This window comes from Branchiostoma belcheri, unplaced genomic scaffold (assembly GCF_001625305.1).
Source record: "Branchiostoma belcheri isolate BF01 breed outbred unplaced genomic scaffold, Haploidv18h27 scaffold136, whole genome shotgun sequence".
Classification (NCBI taxonomy): domain Eukaryota; kingdom Metazoa; phylum Chordata; class Leptocardii; order Amphioxiformes; family Branchiostomatidae; genus Branchiostoma; species Branchiostoma belcheri.
In genome coordinates this window covers 655,539-675,812 of record NW_017802780.1, presented here as the reverse complement: position 1 = coordinate 675,812, position 20,274 = coordinate 655,539, and the positions used below count along the sequence as shown (strand labels likewise).

Genomic DNA, 20,274 nt, shown 5'->3' with positions numbered 1-20,274 from the left:
ATGATATGTTTTAAAGACGTAAGAATTAAGTATGAAATGAATTTGATTGACTTTGTTTCTCTTAGATGATTAGCAGTTAGAATATTTAAATCAAGATTTGGCCAATGACGTTTACAATGAATATGAACAGTTCTCCTGATACATTCCAAATTTTCATGCTCCCGCACCCCAGACAAGTCAGTACAAACCAGCCCTGGCAGACTTTTTGCATTTTTGTGTTTTATTTTTGCAAAGATAAGTTTTGTAAAAAGAGATGCCCGAGTCGGAAGATTGTCACGATTGCGAAGCTTGCAGGAGCGTCTCCAACAAATGTACTTTTGGAACGCCGTACAAACTAAAATTCTCAATCATAATATACTAGTATATGATTAAAACCAACCTCCAGACTACATTGAATGAATACTTTCAGTGCTGTTATTTTCCAGCCTTTGGTAATCACCTTGGTGTCATATGGTCTTAATGGCATTTACGGTATGCTCAGTTGATTTGAGATGTTTTCTAAACAATCCAATTAGAAAGCCTTTCATTTCATGATAATTTCGTAAATAGCAAATTGTACAGGCTGAAAAGACGTTCTAAATAGAAAATGCTAAACTGTTCACTATTCAGAAAGCCACTGTGGGAAGAACGCCCCTCTTGAGTATGAGTGGATTTCAAAGACCTTCCTATCTTCCGACCTACTGCTGACTTATATACAGCGATCCTAAATGGTCTGAGTAATTTTTTCAGTGGCCTTCAGTTGAATTGGCCTGTTTTTACGGTTCTGTTTAGCTTTATTCTTAGTCCTGTTGCTATAGTGTTCATTTAGAGTACTTGTATCTAAGTGCATGCACCCATGCGGCTTGTGTATATGGTAGCTAGTTTCACACATGGTGTTGTGATAACCCCCATACATAGCCTCCATATTATTAAGCACAAAGTGAATTCACAAAATTAATTTTGAAAGATATTTACTAATGGAAATTAGAAATAAAATGTGATAAATTGTGTAAAATCAGTTTAAATTTGCTTTTTAGGTATCCTTGTATCCCCCATGTGGAGCCCCAATGAATATTTCTAATTATTTTTAGCATTTTTCAACAATTGTTCATTGATCCCATGCAGCTGCACAAAAAATGCCCATGATTTACCCCGTAAAGAGACGTTGTTTGCTAATTTATTATGGTCCAAAACCCGGAAAACCCCCATAAAGACCCTTCGTTCACAGCCCGCGTTATGCGTGGCCCAATTAAACGACACTTGTTTTTGAATTAGCAGATGTTCCTCTTTCCAGCAACGGTAAAACCGTTTATCAAATTTGCCGCGTCATGGAGAAAATGCTACTTAAAAATGACTAAAATTTAGAAAGATGAAAATTCTGTTTTAATTGGTTCTGGTAACCCCCTGGTATACCCTTTGAACTTCAATGTTGCATCTTCAATTTTTGTTTTGTAAAAGTAGAAGACCCATGCTATGTGACAAAAGAAACCCCATGTTCATATCATTATCAGAATTACCGTGGTGTCCATTGTAATTTCAGTAATTTTCAGCCATAAATTGTTAGATTTTTTAGGGTCTCAGAGGGGGGTCCCAGAACACCATAACGAAAAATACCTGGAGGGTTTTAACTATATGGCTGTTAATAGTTCCTCATACCTATCTCACATACAAAGTATGAGCCGATTTGGCCGACCCCCATCTTCCGACCTCTGCCTGGTTTTGCCTGGTTTTCTCGTGCAATGACTCTTAAAAGTATCCGCATTTAAGAAAAAATAAGGGTTACCTGGCCATGCAAGCTGATACGATGTATTGCGGTTACACAGAGGCTGAGGGAGTCTGACTTGAGTGAGGAGTGGAACAGGGTCGGTACAGTCTGACTCGATGCACACCTGCACAGAGAAGTCTACGACAAACACCTTCTCTACGGGATCTTTGTCAATGGTGTATCTTATGTGCATGGAATCTTCGACATCCAGAGATGATTCCTCCCCTATAACATTAAAAGTATTGCATTATATGACGACACCAATTAAATCAACTTTTTTTTAATTAGATGACAAAATATATAACACAATTCCATGAAAAAATCACATGCAACATTAAAGGTGCAATAAGGAGTTTAAACTTTTAATTGCAATTACATTTTGAGGCACAAAACATATAATTATATTAAAAAAACATCCAAAATTGCTATTAGAATCTATTGTAACATTGTAAGTATTTGTTTTTTAATATCTAAGTCTGAATTTACCTAAATGGTAGTTGCATTTTAGTTACGTATTCAATTAAAGAGAGGGGTATTGACATACCCCAGTTATACTGGAACAGTTCCAGTTGAAACGTCCTCCCACCAATGCCTGCAGACACTTGGTATTCACACGGATCTAGTATCAGCCACACATGAGTGGCTAGGCTCTTGACCTAAGACAGCAATACAAAACATGTCATGCAATGATATTTGCAAGGCAATGTTAAGTCTCCAAGAAACAAAAATCGAACACAAACTAATCTAAACATGACAATGTACATGTACATTTCAGCAAGTCAAAATAATATGGTGATGGTAAAAGTACTGAGAGATGCGCTGATCAAGGTGTCAAATATATTTTCTAGGTCATTAACTGTCACTCTAAGAAAGGCTTACCACACATTTAGAACAGAGCGCTAAAGAAATTGACTTAAATCACTATTTAACACCAAATTGGCAACTTGCAATAATAACACTAAATAGCTAGACAGACAGAAAGGCCATACTTACCAGAAGGTCTATGTCCATACAGCAAGCGACACCAGTACACAAGTCATTTGGCCAACAGTTTACAGACGATGGAAGAGCTGGCAGCTGCACACTATCAGGACATGCTAGAAGATATATTACATATTATTAACAGAATAAAGAAATTACACAAAGTTGAGAAACAATTTGCTGTTTCTACAAGTATCAAACAATCTGTCATTTCTGTCTTTTAGTTCCAGTCTAATAGCTTTGTATTGCTTGATATTTGCACTTCAAAACAAATACGCGCATAGCCCTGTCTTGTTTTGTTTTCTTTTTGTTTACTTTAAATGAAATTTTAAACTAAAACAAAATTCGCAATCCTAATACAATGCGTAAATCATTTTATCATGATGACTGATTTTTCTTATTTATTAATTAGACTAGTAGGTAGTTACACTCTATTCCATGCCATCCCAGACTCTCATGCTGGCAAGCTTGGCCTGCAAAAACATCAGTCAACCCAAGACGGTGCAAAACGTAGTCAACTGCTGCCTCTCCCAGAGTATCCACCAGTCCTGCCTGCACCAGACCCAGCCAACCTTTGATGGAGCCACCTGGAAAAATGTAAGCAACACATTTCTTTGTTAAAAGGAATTCAAAGCGATTTTATGGCAGTAAAAAGGCGTTTGAATTTTTTTTATTGCAGTATGTGGACTTAACCCTAATATAATACCGATGTATGACGCAAAAATACTTGTTGACGGAAAACAAGTGCTTGTTAAGTATCATAGGCTTGTTCAAGCTACTTCAAAAGATTTAAGCATACAATAGTAAGAAATGATGTCAATATCAATATCAGATATCCTCCTCCAAAAATTTTTTATTGTTGTCTTGAAACTGAAAGTTTAAATATAAGAATTGTACTTCGTAAATTATATAATTTATTAAATGTAGTATGTACAAATGTATGTTTAGATTTGTGTTCTTTTCTTCAATACGTTCGTGCTAAAAACCCGGAAGTCTAAAATTTCATAACCTGGAATATCCGGGGCAGTTTCACAGCCAATCTTGGGCACTTTGCTTCCTTGCAGAAGTGTGACATCGAAGCAATCTGTCTTTTCTTTATTGAAACAAAGGCTGAAGGCAAAATCCAATTGGAAGACATCTTCACTTTGGATGTTGTCAATACTAAATGTGAATGTCAGCATCTCTCCAACCTCAAGTGTTTCTTCTTTACCTGAAATATACATCATACAATGTATAATCAATTAAATCATCGTTGCACAGAAAAAGACCACGTAACGAACAGTTTTAGTAAAACAAGAAAGGAGGCAACTACTTAATTTATTGAATTGACATGAGTGACAGCCAGTCTCCTATACTAGCAGATTGTATGTACATGTATTACTTACCCCAGCTATATGTAAATATGCTGTAGTCATGCTGCCAGTTTCCAATCCCAGCCGAAAGTGTATAGTTACAGGCATCAAAGGCAACAAAGGCCGCTGATACGATAGTTGCAACTTTTATGTCCAGCGTGATACAACAGTCCATCCCCAGACAGTGTTCATGTATTGTACATCCTGCTGCGTTCGGCAGGGTGGGCAGGGTGACTGGACAGTCTAGAATGGGGTAAAAGTCACACATGTTATTATTTTAATGTCAACGACTGATGAACTAGAAGATATTTCTCTATACGCATTGGATCAAAATTGTGTAATGTATGGTCCGTTTTTAATTTCGATTCAAAAATTCAATCAAACATGTAAAAAAAAATTTCTAGCAAATTATTCCCCCCGTCAATACTTTAATAACGTTACAGTAACTATATTACATTTAAGCTTTTATGAAAGCAGTACTGTTGACTGTACAATAACTATAGACTTCCACGAACTTATATATTTAACTAACAATGGTAAAATTTACAACTCTGCACTGTAATAAGAGTTTGTCATCGATTGTGCAAACTTGGTTCTCATTTGCATAAATTGTATACTTTGATGGTTTTCTGCTTGGTGATTTGTTTTACAATTGTGAACACAATTCCACCAAACATCACTGACTCAAACAGTTCTTTAAACCAATGAACCTGTCTATTAAAATGTATGACTTACTCTCTGCGCCTTTCCACCCATTCACCAGACCTTCAGGCATGTCACAGGATTCGCCAATAGACAGCACTCCATGGAGTCCTAATGCCTTCAGGGCTGCTTCCGTGGCCGTTCTTGTTACACTTCCAGCCGATGCTTCAGCAGCCATGGCCAGGAACTCCTCAATGGTATAGTCTGCAACAGGGTTGATCATGTAAGAGCAAGGGTGTAGTCTACAATATGGTTCATCATGGTTGATACAGCCATGCGTGATCTAGTCATTTGAAGTTATATACTACATCATGATCGGCAAAACTGTCCGTGTAACCCAAAGTTGGTCTTATCAACATAGATACAGGTTTGGAAGTTTTAAAAAATGCACTTTTTTATGACGCATTCATATTAGCAACAAAGACTTGTAAACAATGTTCTCAATTTCTGAGTTTAAACACCTAAAACTGATAAAATTAAAAAATAATGGAATTTGTCATTTTTTTAAAACACAAAATAATCAACAGCTTCTGTATGTTGTCACACATCACACTATATATACTTACATATTGTTATATTATAATGGACTCTACATTATTAACTGCTATCTAATGATTTTTAGATAACATCATAGACATTTAACCATGGTGTAAGGAGACTTTGATGAGTTTTAACAGTAACTCGCATCATGGATAGTGGGACCTTCTGTGAAGAGAAAGCAGTTGCATTTACAATAGGCCGTTGAATGGTTTTAAATGTTCAACTTTGCTGTGACAGAACCAATCGACAAGGGTTAAAGACGTCCTTTTCTATAGCAAAACAGCCGGTTTTTGCTACCCTACGGATGCCTTTAGTTTGTGCTCGTGATCGGACTCTTACCTCCAAGAATGAAGTTCTGCCCACATCCAGGCTGTGGTGCCCTAAAGCCTGACCAGAGAGTGATGTCTGCACACACAGTGTCCACACACAGTGTCATATCCAGGTCCAGGACAAAACTATCTGTTTCCGTATCTTGGTCTATGATGTATCTTAGAGAGAAGACGCTACCTGCAGTGAGGGTCCTCTCTTCACCTGTGAATGAAATCAAGTTTAGTAGAGTATATTGATTAATGTTAACCCGAGTACAGCTGTTTGAAAAAAATAATATAAAGATTACATGTCATATGTGATGAGTTTCCTTTCGATTGTGCAATATTACACTTATGGCTTATACATTGTGTCTGTGGTACTGAAAATGGTGCTCAAACTACCATATTGGGTAGAAACTAATACAATGTTATGTATTCGTTATGTATTCTTCAGACCCCTGCTTACCCTTAAAATATTCGTAAAACCGCAATACAGTGTCTTTCATGCAATAAAAGTGGTCTAGAAAGACCCATTAAATCAGGAAATCCACAATAATGATAGTAAGTTTATTAGCCTATCACTTGGAAAGATTTCATTGAAAATGCCTCTGTAGTTTCTGAACAAGCTGTTAAGAACAAAACCTACACTAGTCATTTTCTGACTTAAAAACCAAGACCATGGCATGCCCTGGGACATAAAAGAAAAGTCATGGGTTCAGCTGTAGTATTAAGTAAAGCCAATAGAATTGAGCTTGATCTTCCTAGTCCCAAGACCTACCGTGTGCCAAATGGCATGATCACAATACATCCAGATCTTCTTAAGTTAGATTTAACAATATGTATATATAACAAATTGAGCTCAATTTCAACACAATAAAAGGAAACTCACCATATATTCCAGTCGATACTTTATCAACCATCGTGAGGGTCATAACCGTGACGGTGATGTATTCCGTCTTACCGCTATTTTTATTCACCTCTCCGACAGTCATCGAATATTGATCACACATATGCCGAAGGTTAGCAAGATCCACCAAAAATTTATAGTGAGTTCTCTATGTTATGTTGCTCAAACTCTACAACAATTGATTCCACAAGCACAGATGAGCTTTTATTCTAATAGGTTGAACAGTGTAAACACAGACAAGCACAAAGGCAGACTGAAGCACATACGCATGGAAATAATGCGGAGCCAGGAAATTGAATACTTACCATATTCGTAGTCAAACAATCTGAAACTGAAGGTCTTTAACCCGATGCCAGCTGTGAAGGTGTAGGTGCACATGTCCAGATCCATCCACAGTGTTGTTCTTAGGGTCACAGCCACGAGGTCAACAGAGAAATAACACCTAACGCCCAGAAGGTTGTCATTCACCACACATACCCAGTCAGCAGGAAGAGAGGGCATCGGAGTTAAATTGTCTGGAGAAAAAAAAAGAAATTGACTTTCTTTCTTTCTTAAGTATATCATTTACAACTTTGTAACATACCATCAAATGGTGTATTTAATTTTGTAATGGGATATCTTGTCTTGGAAGATACCGCTAAAGTTATGCCATAAAATGAACCTTTTAGTACTTACTGAACTCTGGGATGCTCCAGCCGTTCACAGTCTCTATGTTCTCAGGAGCTCTGAACTGATCATCCTTCAAAGACAATACATCATTAAGTCCCAAGTGTTTCAGCACAGCACTGATCCCCGCTTCTGTCAACTCCCGTCCTGCATTCTCAATGGTGTTATTTAGTAGGTACTCCATGAAGCCGTGTATGGAGCCACCTGCAAGAAAAAGCATACATGTTCAGAGCCTATTAATACTAGGCAATATTGTAGAACGAGGTTTATCCTATTTCCTGCTATGTGAGTTGAAGTCAGGACATTTGGACATATGTCGACAAAGGTTAGACATCCTGGTATTAAGAAGAAAAAGGTACCCAAGCAACGGGGTTGATAGAGGACGTTCCAAGTAGCACTTACTACTAGTATTTCTAATCGGTAAATAACGATGGGTCCTTTTCAGGCGTCTAAAACAATCTCTTTGTCTATTAGGACATTATACTAGGCCGGGAAAACTGTAAAGTACTAATGTCTACATTTTGTGTTGTTTCAAAGTGCATGGTTAGTAACATAACTTCAAGTTGACTGGTAATTTCTGCCTAATAGTCTTGAGTAATGTAGGTACATTAACATGTGTTTTTTGTTATTTTATTTGACACCTGCTGCCTTGACATTATAAAAAAAATGTTGTTTAACCTGGAGTGCTTTGTTTAGAGAATCTGAACCACGGCAAAGTCGCAATACATCGGTACTAGTTTGTACTTGAAGAAAAAAATTTACCTCAATGGGGATAACAACTGCTTTACAGTATAACCTTGAACCTTAAACGTAGACATCTGGGATGTATAAGATAATAGGATATCGGAAATATGAAGAAGCATTATATAACCTGGTAAGGTGAAGTTGGTGATGCAGCCTATCTGTGGGATTTTACTCTGCTTCAGGAGCGGGAGGGTTTCAGAACAGTCTCCGTCCAGACACAGCGACACCACGACATTCACCACAAACATCTTCTCCAGGTCATCTTTGTCTATGCTGTAGTCAATCTTTATGGCATTTCCAATGGTAAATAGTTTTGGAGTTCCTAAAAAAAGAATGAGCCTGTGATTTTCTAGGAAAGATAAACTATAGAAAATAATGATGATTACTCACTCCCTAGAAAATTTATAGATTATGCTGACTTATTTCAATGTAACCAGGACGGTAATGCACATATCTTCTTTCTTTGAAGTCCTATCTGTTATCACAGTACTATCCAACACAAGGTATTTTTGGATTTTGCCTGTTGCATAAATAACCCAAAGATTCTTTGAGTTCAGTCAATGAAGATGATGGATACATTAGTCAGAGATTATTACCAATTTGACTGTCAAAGACCATGAGCTTTATTGTTAGACAAGAATTGCTTTGTAGAAAATTACAATTAAATCTCCAACATTTGTTTCGTTTATTTCTCTATTGAATTTCGTTTGGTTAAAATGTCATTAGGCTAGTGTTCCTTTATTTGGCCAGTGATTAGCACAAAGTCAAAGTTTAAATTAAGGACCTTCTTATACAAATATAAAGTGCGAGTAAAAATTTGTGAAATAAGCCCAAAACATGTAGTTGAAGATTTTTTTTTTTCATTCAAATTTTTGTACGGGATTTTTGATGATCCAGGCAGCAGGGGTAGTTGCATTGGTATCTAAAATTACTTCATATATCCAATGTATTATCACCTATATAGGTTTATTATATTGTAAACAAAGTACATATCTTATTAACCCTAAACAGTACACCTGGGGTCAGCGCGGACCCCAGCACTATATATTCTGTAATATCTTTTTTGTTTCTAAAGATTTTTTTCTGAAATTTTAGGTAATTGTCACCCACAAAGTTGTCTCTCAATACAGTCCAGAAAACTCCGTTTCTACCATTTATAAAAAAAATTATATCTGATTTTCTTTTGGGGTCCGCGCGGACCCCAGCCGGCTTTCGATCATAATGGATACACTGGTGTTCTTATACATTACCTTATTTCCGTTTTTATATGGTTTTATGCACTCGTCATATGTCTACCAAGTTTTCAGAGAATGGTGTACTAATAGAATAAAATTTTAATAACTTTGGTGTAATTATGACGTCATATGACGTCAGAGCTAATAATATAGTCCGCCATATTGGATTTTGACCAATGACGTCATCAAATTAGCATATTCTATGCATATTAAATGATTTAACTTATATTTAATTATATAAGATGTTATTAATGTTGGAAAAGAAGTGTAATTTAATATAAAACTCAGAAAAGTTTTATGTTTAAGCCAAAATTACTTCTATTTTTTAAAAAAACTGCCCGTTGCCATGGCAACACAAAAAAACATCAACTTACCAGTATTAAACTAATATGAACTTTTTGTCAGAGACATTTTAGGAAAGGTCTCCAAATTTGATACTTCTAGCGCAAGCCGTTTAGCCGCTATCTGAGATCAAAGTTGGGCCTCAAAAGCCCCTTCAGTCTGAAATGGGTTTAAAAATCGGGTATTTCTTCTTATTGTCTTCTTTTCTTCACCAAAAAATAGAAAAAGTTCAAAATGTATGATATTTGTATGTAATGTGGACACAGAGGTTCCCACATCAGTTTGTAAAACAATTGAGCTGGTAGCATGTTGATAATTTCTAAAAATTAGCAAAAAACTGTCTTGGGGTCCGCGCGGACCCCAGGTGTACAGATTAATCAGTCCGGGAAGGTGTTCTGTTGAGGGTTAAATATATAGGATTATATTTGATGTGTATGGAAATTATCCGGTACAAGTGAATCAAAACTAATGAACAATACTGATGTGTTGTACCAAAAACCGTTTATGTGAAACAAACAAAATGCACTTACCCCATTCATAGGTGAAGAGAGTCTGCGCTATGTCAACGTTGCCAATACCCATCAATAACTTGTAGTTGCACAAGTCCAGGTGTACATAAGATTGGACAGTCAATTTGATCAACTTGAAGTCCAAGTCTAGACAACACTTTACACCCATGCAGTTGTCTTCAACAGTACATGCCATGGTGTCTGGCAGCTGTGGGGGGTTAAGCTGGTTGCATTCTGTTGAGAGATAACAAACAAAACCAATATACATGTAGTACGATGCTAAACCGTAGTCGAACACAAACGTACATAGTGATTAACTTCTCGACGACTTTTATCGTTTTCATTCAGATAAGAAATTACCAGTCACTTCCAAATGTAAATCCGCGAGTGTTACAGACACGTGATCTTATCCTTACAAGAATTCACGGATACGTGACGTCAGCAACTGGCAAAACGTGCCAGGCAGTTTATATCGCCTATCGTCTCTTATACAGACCGACCTGTAATAGTGACCACTTATGCATATATTATTAGGATAACCTGGCATTGTCGACTGTCTCTTTTCGATAGTCCTTTAAAAATAGATTACTTTCTTAATTTCCAAGTACTTAGAAATTCATCCGTTTCAAAACATTTAAATACGTGTCATTTGTGGTTAACAATGGTACAAAGATAGGATAGGATAGAAATGAGGAAAAACGATTTGGCCAAAAAATCCTCTTACCTTTTCAGTTGTATTACATTTCTATCAATTAATAATAACAAAATATACTGTGTATAGAATAGAACAATACTTTGACACTAAACTGTGTTGATCTTATAAGGCAAAAAGGGTTTAAAATGGCCATGATGGACGGCAGGTGATCAAAATATTGACACTTACTGTTGATTCCTGCCCACCCATTCTGCAGGACTGTAGGTCTATGGCATTGCTCCTCTTCAAAGAAGTCTGACAGTCCCAACTTTTCTAGGAGGAGGTCCACTGCAGCCTCTGTCACTGTGGCTAATGCAGATTGTCCCTGTTCTGCCAGGTAGTCCAGGTACCCATCTATGGACCCACCTAAAATATATGTTGGCCACAATTATATACAATAGCATAGCGCCATATTTTGTGTTAGTAACAATTTTGATCCAGCAGAAGAAACTTTGATTTATATTCAAATGAAATTTCATCCGTCGGTCTAGGAGTATTTGATAATATAAAAGTTCTGCATGCTTATTCCAAGCACCAAGTATATCAGTTAGCAATAAGTTAGTCTTTTAATCTTTCCCATAAAACTAAATTGACTTACTTAAAAAATCTGAATAGAAAATACTACATTAAGAACATTCTGTAGAGAGACATTTAATCAAACCATGTGCTGCCCTATGCATTTTGGTTGCCCGATGGCTTGAATGTATAGTCAAGTTTAACCCATTCTTTTCTAGAGGGTTAGGCCTTCTGATAAGGGGTTTAATGCTGGGGGTAATGCCTGAAGCTACACCAGACTTAACCAACCCTGAAGATGTACATATAAGATGTCACAGTTTCCTTATCTAAATCCAATCTTTAAACTATATTAAAACAGCCACTTTTCACATAATGTTATATTTGTCATTAACTCATCAAGGTTATGCTGGAGACAATTAAGCAACTGGGAAAGTCGGTTAAAATCAAGTACATTTGAACATACCCGGCAACGCAAACCCATCTGGGTTACAGAAGGGTTGGGGCACGCGGAGGTTCTCCAGTAGAGGGATGGTTGGGATACAGCTGTCTTCGATGCAGAGATCGATGGCTACATCTAACACAAACTCTTTCGTTTCTGAGTCTTTTCCAATGGAGTATGTGATGTCAAGAGCATTGTTTCCAAGCACCTTTGTCTGCAAGAGGAAAAAACACAGGCGTAGGTCTACATTTGTGCATAAAATGAATAAGCAGACAAAAATGTTGGGCATTAAAAGTGGTCAGTAGTGATTTTAACTCTCTTATAATAAGAAACTTGAATGTACAAACAAAAGTTGTTGGTTATGATGTTTATGACATGTCAACTATGCATGCCTCTCAATTATTATGCAAATAATATTTTAAGTAATTACTTCGAACTTTTTACTGATTATACTCTATTTATCTACTATTTGTCAGTCGTATCTTGATAAAGAATGCTAGATTAAGTTAACATTTCCTCAGAAATTTAGTTAATAAGGTCCTGATCAGAATAACTTATGTTTAATGATGTCCACCTTTAAATAACTTTCAAATGAGATGAGTGTGAAAGTTCCGACTGTTGCAATCATAAATGAAAGAAAGTTTGCATTTATGCAACTATTAAAGTTACGTTTATATGAAACATGCTATAAAACGCGTTCTTCTGTATAAAAACCTCACCCTTGTCTCTCCCCAGTTGTATGTCAGCAGTGAGACCTCGTAGTTCCACTCCCCCAGGCTCATCCCAAACTCATAGTCACAGGCATCGATGGAGACATAAGCGAGGGTAGACAAGGTGACATAGTCCAGTATGGTCACACTCAATACACAGTGGACACCGAGGCAGTTACTGTCCAGCTGACACTCCACGAGATCTGGCAGTCCAGAGAAGTCAATCTCAAACAATGGACATCCTTGGAAAGAAACATACAAAATGGAACAACATGCATTTAACTGTGTTAAAGAACAGTTGAAACAGCAGGAACATTTTTTTGTATATTCTAGTCTTGTCATTGACTGATATATACTGCTCCATTAGTCAATTAATGTGTAAGGGCCTTATATGATGCACATTTAACTCAATTTCATACCAATAAGTAATATGTTAGAAGCGAAGAAAATAGCGCTTTCTTTAAAAGGTTCAGCTATAGAGCGCACAACTAAGGCAAGCACCTGTACATCAAAAGTTTTCTCTTTAATGAAAAAAATATATTTTTCTCACAATTACTCATGTTTTTTAATGAGAAAAATGAAAAAAAAAATGCGCCGTAGAAAAATACAGGGGCCCTAACATGTGTTAGTCTGTCTCTTTATGAAACCTAAAATATACAGAAAATTTATCCATTATAAATATAACAAATAAAAGACTTAATTGCATTGAATAAAACCACATATTTACTATTATAGATTTTAAAAAAACTGAACATATTTTCATCAGTACCGAAAAAGGTTTGCAAAATAGAGATGGAAATAAGCCCATGAACCTGTAAATTTTTAAATGTCATGCCAGCAGACGCCCCTTTGACTCGGTACTGAACCTCAAAAAAATTAGAGAGAGCTCAAAGTTGTTATTATTCCTAATAGTAGTATCAGGTTTGTAGCAAACTCACAAAGCCCGCCAATTATAATACCTGTAGATCTTTTACTCAAGACAGGAAGCTGGGCAACTTCTCCCACCGGTAAGAAAACCTCATACAGGCCGAGCTGTTTCAGGATGACGTCAACTGCAGCCTGGCTGACATCTCCTGCCAGGTCAGCAACAAATGCACTGATTGCTGACAACACAAGGAAAGTAGTACAATTCAATTTGCATCTAGAAATAAATAAAAGGAATCAAATAAAAAAAATCAAATCACCCTTACAACAGAAGTAAGTCAGTGAGTAGGGTTTTATGTGGGTTGCTTTGATTTTAAGCAGTTGGAGTGAAATTGGAATGAATGAAATAATGTTTAAGTTTCCCTTAAAACATACCTCCTTACCATTTTTGTAGGGTCTGTAGCTACACTCATATTTAATTATTTTGTGGGTCAGCCTTCACAAGATAAGATAATGTTAATCTGCACTTACACAAGGCTTAACAAATGTTATTAAAAAGAAAAAAATACAAATGCAGAACTGTGCACACAAAATAGTATTGGACTATAATACAGAACTTACATGATGTTTGGGTTATACATGCAAATTATGCCATTGAGTGATTAATCACTTCAATTTTAATAATCCATCATAATACCTGTGTGCAGTTATAAAGATTGTATTACATACCTTGAAGTAATGACCTGTTACACCGTCACAACAAAGCATGACCATTACACAAAGAAAATAGGCATAATAATTTGTAATATTTTCAAAATTTTTCTAGCTTCTAGCTGATTTGTTCAATTCAATCGTTAAATAAATACAAGAAGCAAGGTTGTTATATTAACATACCATCAAATTAATTTTTATCGTAAAAACTACGCCAAAAAGAAATTTTAAGGAACCCACATGGCACAGTGAAACTGGCATTGGCATTGCAGATTGGGATTGGCAAGACCAAGTCATCAAAGATGTTCACATCAAGGAAACAGTCACTCTCATGGCAAGCCTTCAGCCCCAAGTCAATGATAAAATTCAGGTGGTCCGCATCTCGGTCAATGGTCAGGAGAATGTTGATGCCCTCGGATAGCTTGATGTCCAATACTTTCCCTGTTTTTATATCAATTAAATAAAAAAAAATTAAATTCAACCAGTACCTCCAATGCCACAAGATTCTAATTTAACGTTATTTTACCCTAAGCACCGATGTACAGGATAGAAAAAAATTGTAGCGTCAAATAGGTCCATTAGTCACGTATTATAAACAGTTAGTGGAATAATTTTTAACCAGTGAATTATTTAGACGTGGCAAACACGTACCTCTAAATTTTTGACATTCACTGTACAACTTGACCACAAGGTGACTTAGCTTTCCGAGAAAGCAAGAGGTGGAGGAGGCAAGAAGATCTACACAAATCTTGACCTAGTCTCGTGTTCTCGTGAGACTAGGTCACTCCATGATCAAGATTTACAGTCGATAATTTGGAGGTACGTGATTCTACCGTTCAATAAAACACCGATTAAAGAACATTCCACTAATATTGTAGCATTATGACAAATTGCTTTTACAATATGCATGACCATGACGCCTGCGGAGGATTGATTGAATATGCATTTAGATTTAGTTATGAGTCGAGTAAGCACCGTGATTATGTTGTCGTCAACAACATATTAATACACATTTCATTCCCACCATAGAATATAGATAAGTATGATATCAATAAATTGAATTTCATTCTTAATTGGAAATACAATAGAATGCTCGTAAATTGTGAAATTGGTAAGTGGGATCAACTTTTCTTAGTGTAGTCAACGACTTGTTAGGAATTTTAACTAAACTGAGTTTGGTTCAATTTAAAACACCAGACGATGTACTCAGACACAGATACTCACCCCAAGGGAAGTTGAAGAGTAGTTTTCGATACTCTAAGGTCTCGAATCCTGCAATAATCTCAAACTCACAGACATCCAGTCTCACAAAGGCCCGGAAGGCTTTGACGAACTCCAGTGCTGGGATGCTGATTTCCACACAGCAATTGATTCCTATTTGGACGTAATATTCAATCAGTATGTAAATTATCAGGAACATGCTAAAAAAAAGAAAAGATATAGACCCACTAATTTACTGGATAAGGACGAAAAGATTGGCCGATGGTGCAGATGGTTTGATGAGTTGTAAGAAAGTGTAAAGGATGTTATGCACATGTACAAAAATGAACTAGTAGCTGTTAAAGTTCTGAGTTGTTTTAAGTTTAACCCGCCTAAGAAAGACGGTTATGTTTGTATTTGGTGTATGTCTAAGGAACCCTTATATTGTTTAAGTATTAGATATTCTGATACATTATTTTTTTGTAACATCAACACAGTAACAATATAAGACTTTGTCACTTGATACTGAGCCAATAAAGACGTTGTAAACTGTATATGTAAAGAATTTACACGGTATATTCCAAGCTTTATATTTTAATTGAATTTTTTAAGATAAGTTAAAAAACAACGCCCAAACAAGTCTAAAATGAAATATCTCTTGATCTTATAACAGTTCTATTAATTGATGGAAGTTTAATAACTTGGTAAACACACCTAGACAATTTTCTTCTAAAGAGCAGTAGACGTGGTCTGATAGAGAATCTGGCATCGCCGGGAGTTCAGCTCCATAACGACAGCCTGTCAAACAAACAAATGTTCAACATTACCACCTATATTATATGATATAATAACATAGATTATTACATTGGAAATTTGTAAAAGACTGTGCTCTGACCTCTATCAGCTGCTTCATATCTTCTCAGGAGTGTTGCAGAGTCGCCACTAGTACTGAGTCCTTGTTTCGCAAGCCCATCCACAAGCTGGGCATGTGTCAGTAGTTTCGGGAAAGGGCATGGTTCCGTATTGTCCAAAAGATCCTGTGTAACAACGGACCGTTCCTTTAATACAGGCAACTTAGCTATGAATATTTAAGTACCTTCACTGAATGTTGTTAACACTTACAACTGACAAATACTGAGCATTCTATTTTTTATTATGCAATTAAGATCATAATTATTTGCCTAATCTATAACGGTTAATCTTATTCTACATCCAATGACGGTCTTTAAAAAGGCCATCTTAGCATTTCAGTAATTATAAATGTTAGGACCTGACTTAAATAAGTTTAATGGTATTTGGAATTAACTTATTTATCTGTATCCGTATAGCCTGAAAAATCCGCCTTTAGCGTAACACACCAGCTTTGTAGGCACGCGGCTCGGCGGCAGCTAGCTATATTACTTTGAACGAACTGTTACATATAATCTTTGAATATAAATTCATTAAACTTGTTATCTAATGATAATGCCCCTACTTGGTGACCGCGAGTTCCAGTCTGCGATAGGAAAGAATGAACACTTCAACCCTTGCTTGATAACTCTCGCACTGGAAGACATGGCTGTTTCTTGCTTGCTCTTTTCTGAGCTTGTACGTATAAGGACTTAGTAGTTCGGTACGTCCACCATGTTCCCACCACCACATTTCCGCAAGTACATGTATGTAATTTAAGGCAGTTACCACTCTGGAATTATTTTCGGTATAAACAATGATACAGAGAATTCTCCAGTTATCATTTGTTTACATGCTTACATGCACACACACGCCAAAAAGTTGCAAAAAACATAAACTCCATGGCGAAGGTAAATTAGAGTAGCATAAACTTTTTAAAAAAATCATTCAATACACGATGTTCCATACTCTTAGCATCCTTTTAAGTTGTGAGAAAAACACATTTCTTAATCCAAGAAATTCTTTGGTGCTTACTGAATTAGAGACTAATCTCTCATTAAACGTAAATATCATTTGTAGTATCTGTAATATTAGTATTTTCTAAAGGAGCCTATAAAAAACAACAAGAACTTACTGCTGGTAGTCCCAGCCAGCCCAGGGCCTCCTGACCGACATGCCTGATGCTTTGTGACACGACGTTCTGCAGCTGAGACTCCCAGTCAATGTCCGGCCACACCCAGGTCCCGTTCGGTAGCTTCTCCGGGATGGGGAGGAGGGCGTGGTCCAACAGGGTGAAGAACTCCAGACACTCCTCCCCACACAGACCCACACTCAGGGTCAGGAAGAAGTGCGTCGGCTTCTCATATTCCAGAGTAAACCTGTCGGTTAGGATTTGACCAAAAGTTCAATCGGATCATACAATGTGTACTCACAGATATATTGTAGTTTCTGTTGACACAATTAAGTTTTTCTTCGCTGCAAAATATATCGGTTGCATCAGCTACGTTGCTTAAATACCCATATTATAAAGATGGGGAGGGGGGTTACTCAAATGCAGTATGCATTAATATGCGGGTAACATCACATATGCTATATTTCTGTCTATATTTCTTGACTCTTCTGTATTTTAATTTCTATGTATTTTATCGCCCTCGGACAGGTTTTGATAAATGGAAAATACTGCTCGGTCATGATGACATCCCCGGTTTTCCAACGCCATATTTGTTATGATTACAGTGTTTTTAACGGGGTTAGGGTTAGTGATTTCTTTTCCACGGAGCCTTATAATAAAGTCATAGTAAGACGGACTGTATTTTGAAGAATTTACCCCCCTTTATGTATTCCAGTGTATTCCGATAATTGGGCTAAGACTGACTTAAACTTTTATGTTGCAATTTTCATAATACATGACAAATAATAAAGGTCCATATAGTATTGACATTCGCACCCGTAGCATGCATTTCAACCTGGTATTTTTAAAAATAATGATAATGGTTGCCGATAGATACAAGATACAAAGCGAAGCATCACCTAAGCTTCAGGTCCATATCAACACCAACGAATCCAAAGGAGATCCCTGTGTCCAGTTCTCTTTCTTCATCTGCAAATAAAAAAGAACACAGGAATTAGCATTTACCAAATGTAAAGATTCCTGTCAACCAAACACTTTTAACATAATATTTTCTGGCTGCTTAAAAAGCTCAAAAACATATCTAGCAACCAAACCCTGCAGCACTGTTTTTTGTATAGAAACATTAGAGACACTGTAACGAATGAGGATAAGGTAAGTTAAAGGAAGCAATTCTGTGACCACCAAGTATTCAAGTAATAGCTAATATAATTTGGTTAGCCAATAAATTCCCTTTACAAGACTGCTAAAATGTACTACTTGCAACAAAGCATATTAGCATGCAGGGTCGGCCGGGTGGCATAACGGCAGAGTGCTCTACTTGGAACAAAGAGGTCCCGGGTTACAGTCTTGACATGCCACCGACTTGTCTCACTTAAGGCCACATCAAGCAAATTGTATGAATGGCATCCTCCGCAGGCTCCAACAAGAAATGATACCTATATTGTGCCAAGTTTACTGCCAACTATTACAAAATCCTTTTTTTTTTCAATTAAAAATAATACAAAGATATCAATCATTGACATTTGTACAAATGATTTTGATTCAGTGGAAACACCACATAAACACAGAAACCATTACATATACAAGTGTAAAAGGAATGAAATACATCAATGCATCCAATTAAAAGACAAAACATAAAATCAGAGCCTTGTCTTTTCTCCTCTCACCACATTTATATGCCTTCCACGTTCCGGCATGGCAGCAGATATCTTTGCCTATGTTCGGCATGTCAACCACTGTCAGACGGTAACAACATTTCTTTTTTTTTCCTTTTCAAAAATCAATGCGCTCCCTGACGTAATCCATAAACACTACTTGCTGTGGTCTAAAGTGAAAATGATAAAAGCCCTGTCCTATATATGTTTCAATATGTGGGGCACAGCAACAGCAACAGCTGCTCGTGTCCCACGCATATTGTATTGTTGAAATTTCATTAAACCAAATCAAATCAAATCAAAGTATATTAGACGGAGTACAGCCACATCATTAGGCTTCATATACGGAACACGTACCCCATATTCCATCAGCAGCCTTGTACTCGTACGTCCATGGGTCCAGTCCTGCCGACTCTATCCCCATTCTGAACGTGAAGTCTTCTATGTCAAACCTCGCGTAGGCTTTGATAGACTTTCTGAACTTCCACACCTTACAAACAATGCAAACAGAATTAAGGCAGAGAGATTTTGTTCACGTGTATATAAATGCATATGCAGTGATTTAGGGTCAAAATTGATTTAACTTCAATTAAATTCATTCATTTAAATGTTAATATCAATATACTATTATATCGTGTTACTTGAAATGTGTCAGAAGAGCCCGTACAATTTATGTTAACATAAAATGTTTCAGAACAAAAAGGCATTAATCGCAACAACCAGTTATTATCATGTATATCGCGTGGTTTCCATTATAAATACAATAGCAATCATTGTTGGGTCAATCATACATAAACATTGTGTATTGCAAGGCCCAAAACCATTTTTAAAAATCGAATGGTAAGGCGCAATGTGTGTAACATGTACATTGATAGTTTATTTGCTTATATATTGCTGTTAGAGTCCCAGACACAATGGAGGGCAAGCATTTGATTCATCCTCACATCACTCCACTTTTGATTGATTATGGTTTAAGCACTTTTCTTGTTACTTTACACTAATAGTCGTCAAATTTGTGATTTTTTTTACCTGGATGTCCACACAACAGGAAACCCCCAGACACAAATCGTCCACTGTACAGTACACATTGTCTGGCAATGAAAGTGTCAGGAACGGACAGCCTGTAAAAAGGAAAGATTTCGTCATATTTTGCCTCACCAAATTTGCCCCATTGTGTTCTATGCAGATCTCTTCATTAGTAAACAACTTAAAGAAAAACTATTAGCGAATTTGTTTTCTGTATCTTGAAACTACAGTTTAAAACGTTGAGCTAGTTGAATGATAGAGGCAAAGAATAAAATGATTTTAACAGTAAATTGAACAGTATGGATATAATACTGTGATGTGGCAGCTAGACAAGCACAGTACATTGTAATCGAGGCTTGGGGCTATGTAATGTCTGACCCATGCATGGCACTGAAGGTTTCTTACCCCA

The 20,274-nt window shown here is 36.6% G+C and overlaps 2 protein-coding genes and 1 long non-coding RNA gene across 3 annotated transcripts in view; all 3 read right to left on the bottom strand.

Annotated features, from left to right (window-relative positions):
• The window catches only part of LOC109464306, a 10,212-nt gene extending 8,250 nt beyond the window's left edge, over window positions 1-1,962 (bottom strand). Inside the window, exon 1 of the mRNA XM_019761259.1 lies at window positions 1,763-1,962. Within this exon, the coding sequence (XP_019616818.1) occupies window positions 1,763-1,937 (175 nt within the window). The 5' untranslated portion in view covers window positions 1,938-1,962. The remainder of the gene's footprint in view (window positions 1-1,762) is intronic.
• A 331-nt stretch (window positions 1,963-2,293) lies between these two features.
• LOC109464325 lies at window positions 2,294-3,304 on the bottom strand. The gene is made up of 3 exons (XR_002139881.1): window positions 3,154-3,304; window positions 2,738-2,841; window positions 2,294-2,400 (listed from the first exon to the last, which is right to left on the bottom strand). It is a non-coding gene; the product is annotated as an uncharacterized LOC109464325 (long non-coding RNA).
• Window positions 3,305-4,753: 1,449 nt separating this feature from the next.
• The window catches only part of LOC109464305, a 48,995-nt gene continuing 33,474 nt past the window's right edge, over window positions 4,754-20,274 (bottom strand). Inside the window, exons 21-37 of the mRNA XM_019761258.1 lie at window positions 19,869-19,960; window positions 19,197-19,329; window positions 18,084-18,153; window positions 17,188-17,431; window positions 16,060-16,201; window positions 15,189-15,338; window positions 14,205-14,405; window positions 13,349-13,492; window positions 12,399-12,631; window positions 11,704-11,893; window positions 10,914-11,090; window positions 10,052-10,264; window positions 8,072-8,266; window positions 7,210-7,404; window positions 6,840-7,049; window positions 5,659-5,850; window positions 4,754-4,983 (exon numbers count right to left, since the gene is read on the bottom strand). Coding sequence (XP_019616817.1) covers window positions 4,754-4,983; window positions 5,659-5,850; window positions 6,840-7,049; window positions 7,210-7,404; window positions 8,072-8,266; window positions 10,052-10,264; window positions 10,914-11,090; window positions 11,704-11,893; window positions 12,399-12,631; window positions 13,349-13,492; window positions 14,205-14,405; window positions 15,189-15,338; window positions 16,060-16,201; window positions 17,188-17,431; window positions 18,084-18,153; window positions 19,197-19,329; window positions 19,869-19,960 — 3,011 coding nt within the window. The remainder of the gene's footprint in view (window positions 4,984-5,658; window positions 5,851-6,839; window positions 7,050-7,209; window positions 7,405-8,071; window positions 8,267-10,051; window positions 10,265-10,913; window positions 11,091-11,703; window positions 11,894-12,398; window positions 12,632-13,348; window positions 13,493-14,204; window positions 14,406-15,188; window positions 15,339-16,059; window positions 16,202-17,187; window positions 17,432-18,083; window positions 18,154-19,196; window positions 19,330-19,868; window positions 19,961-20,274) is intronic.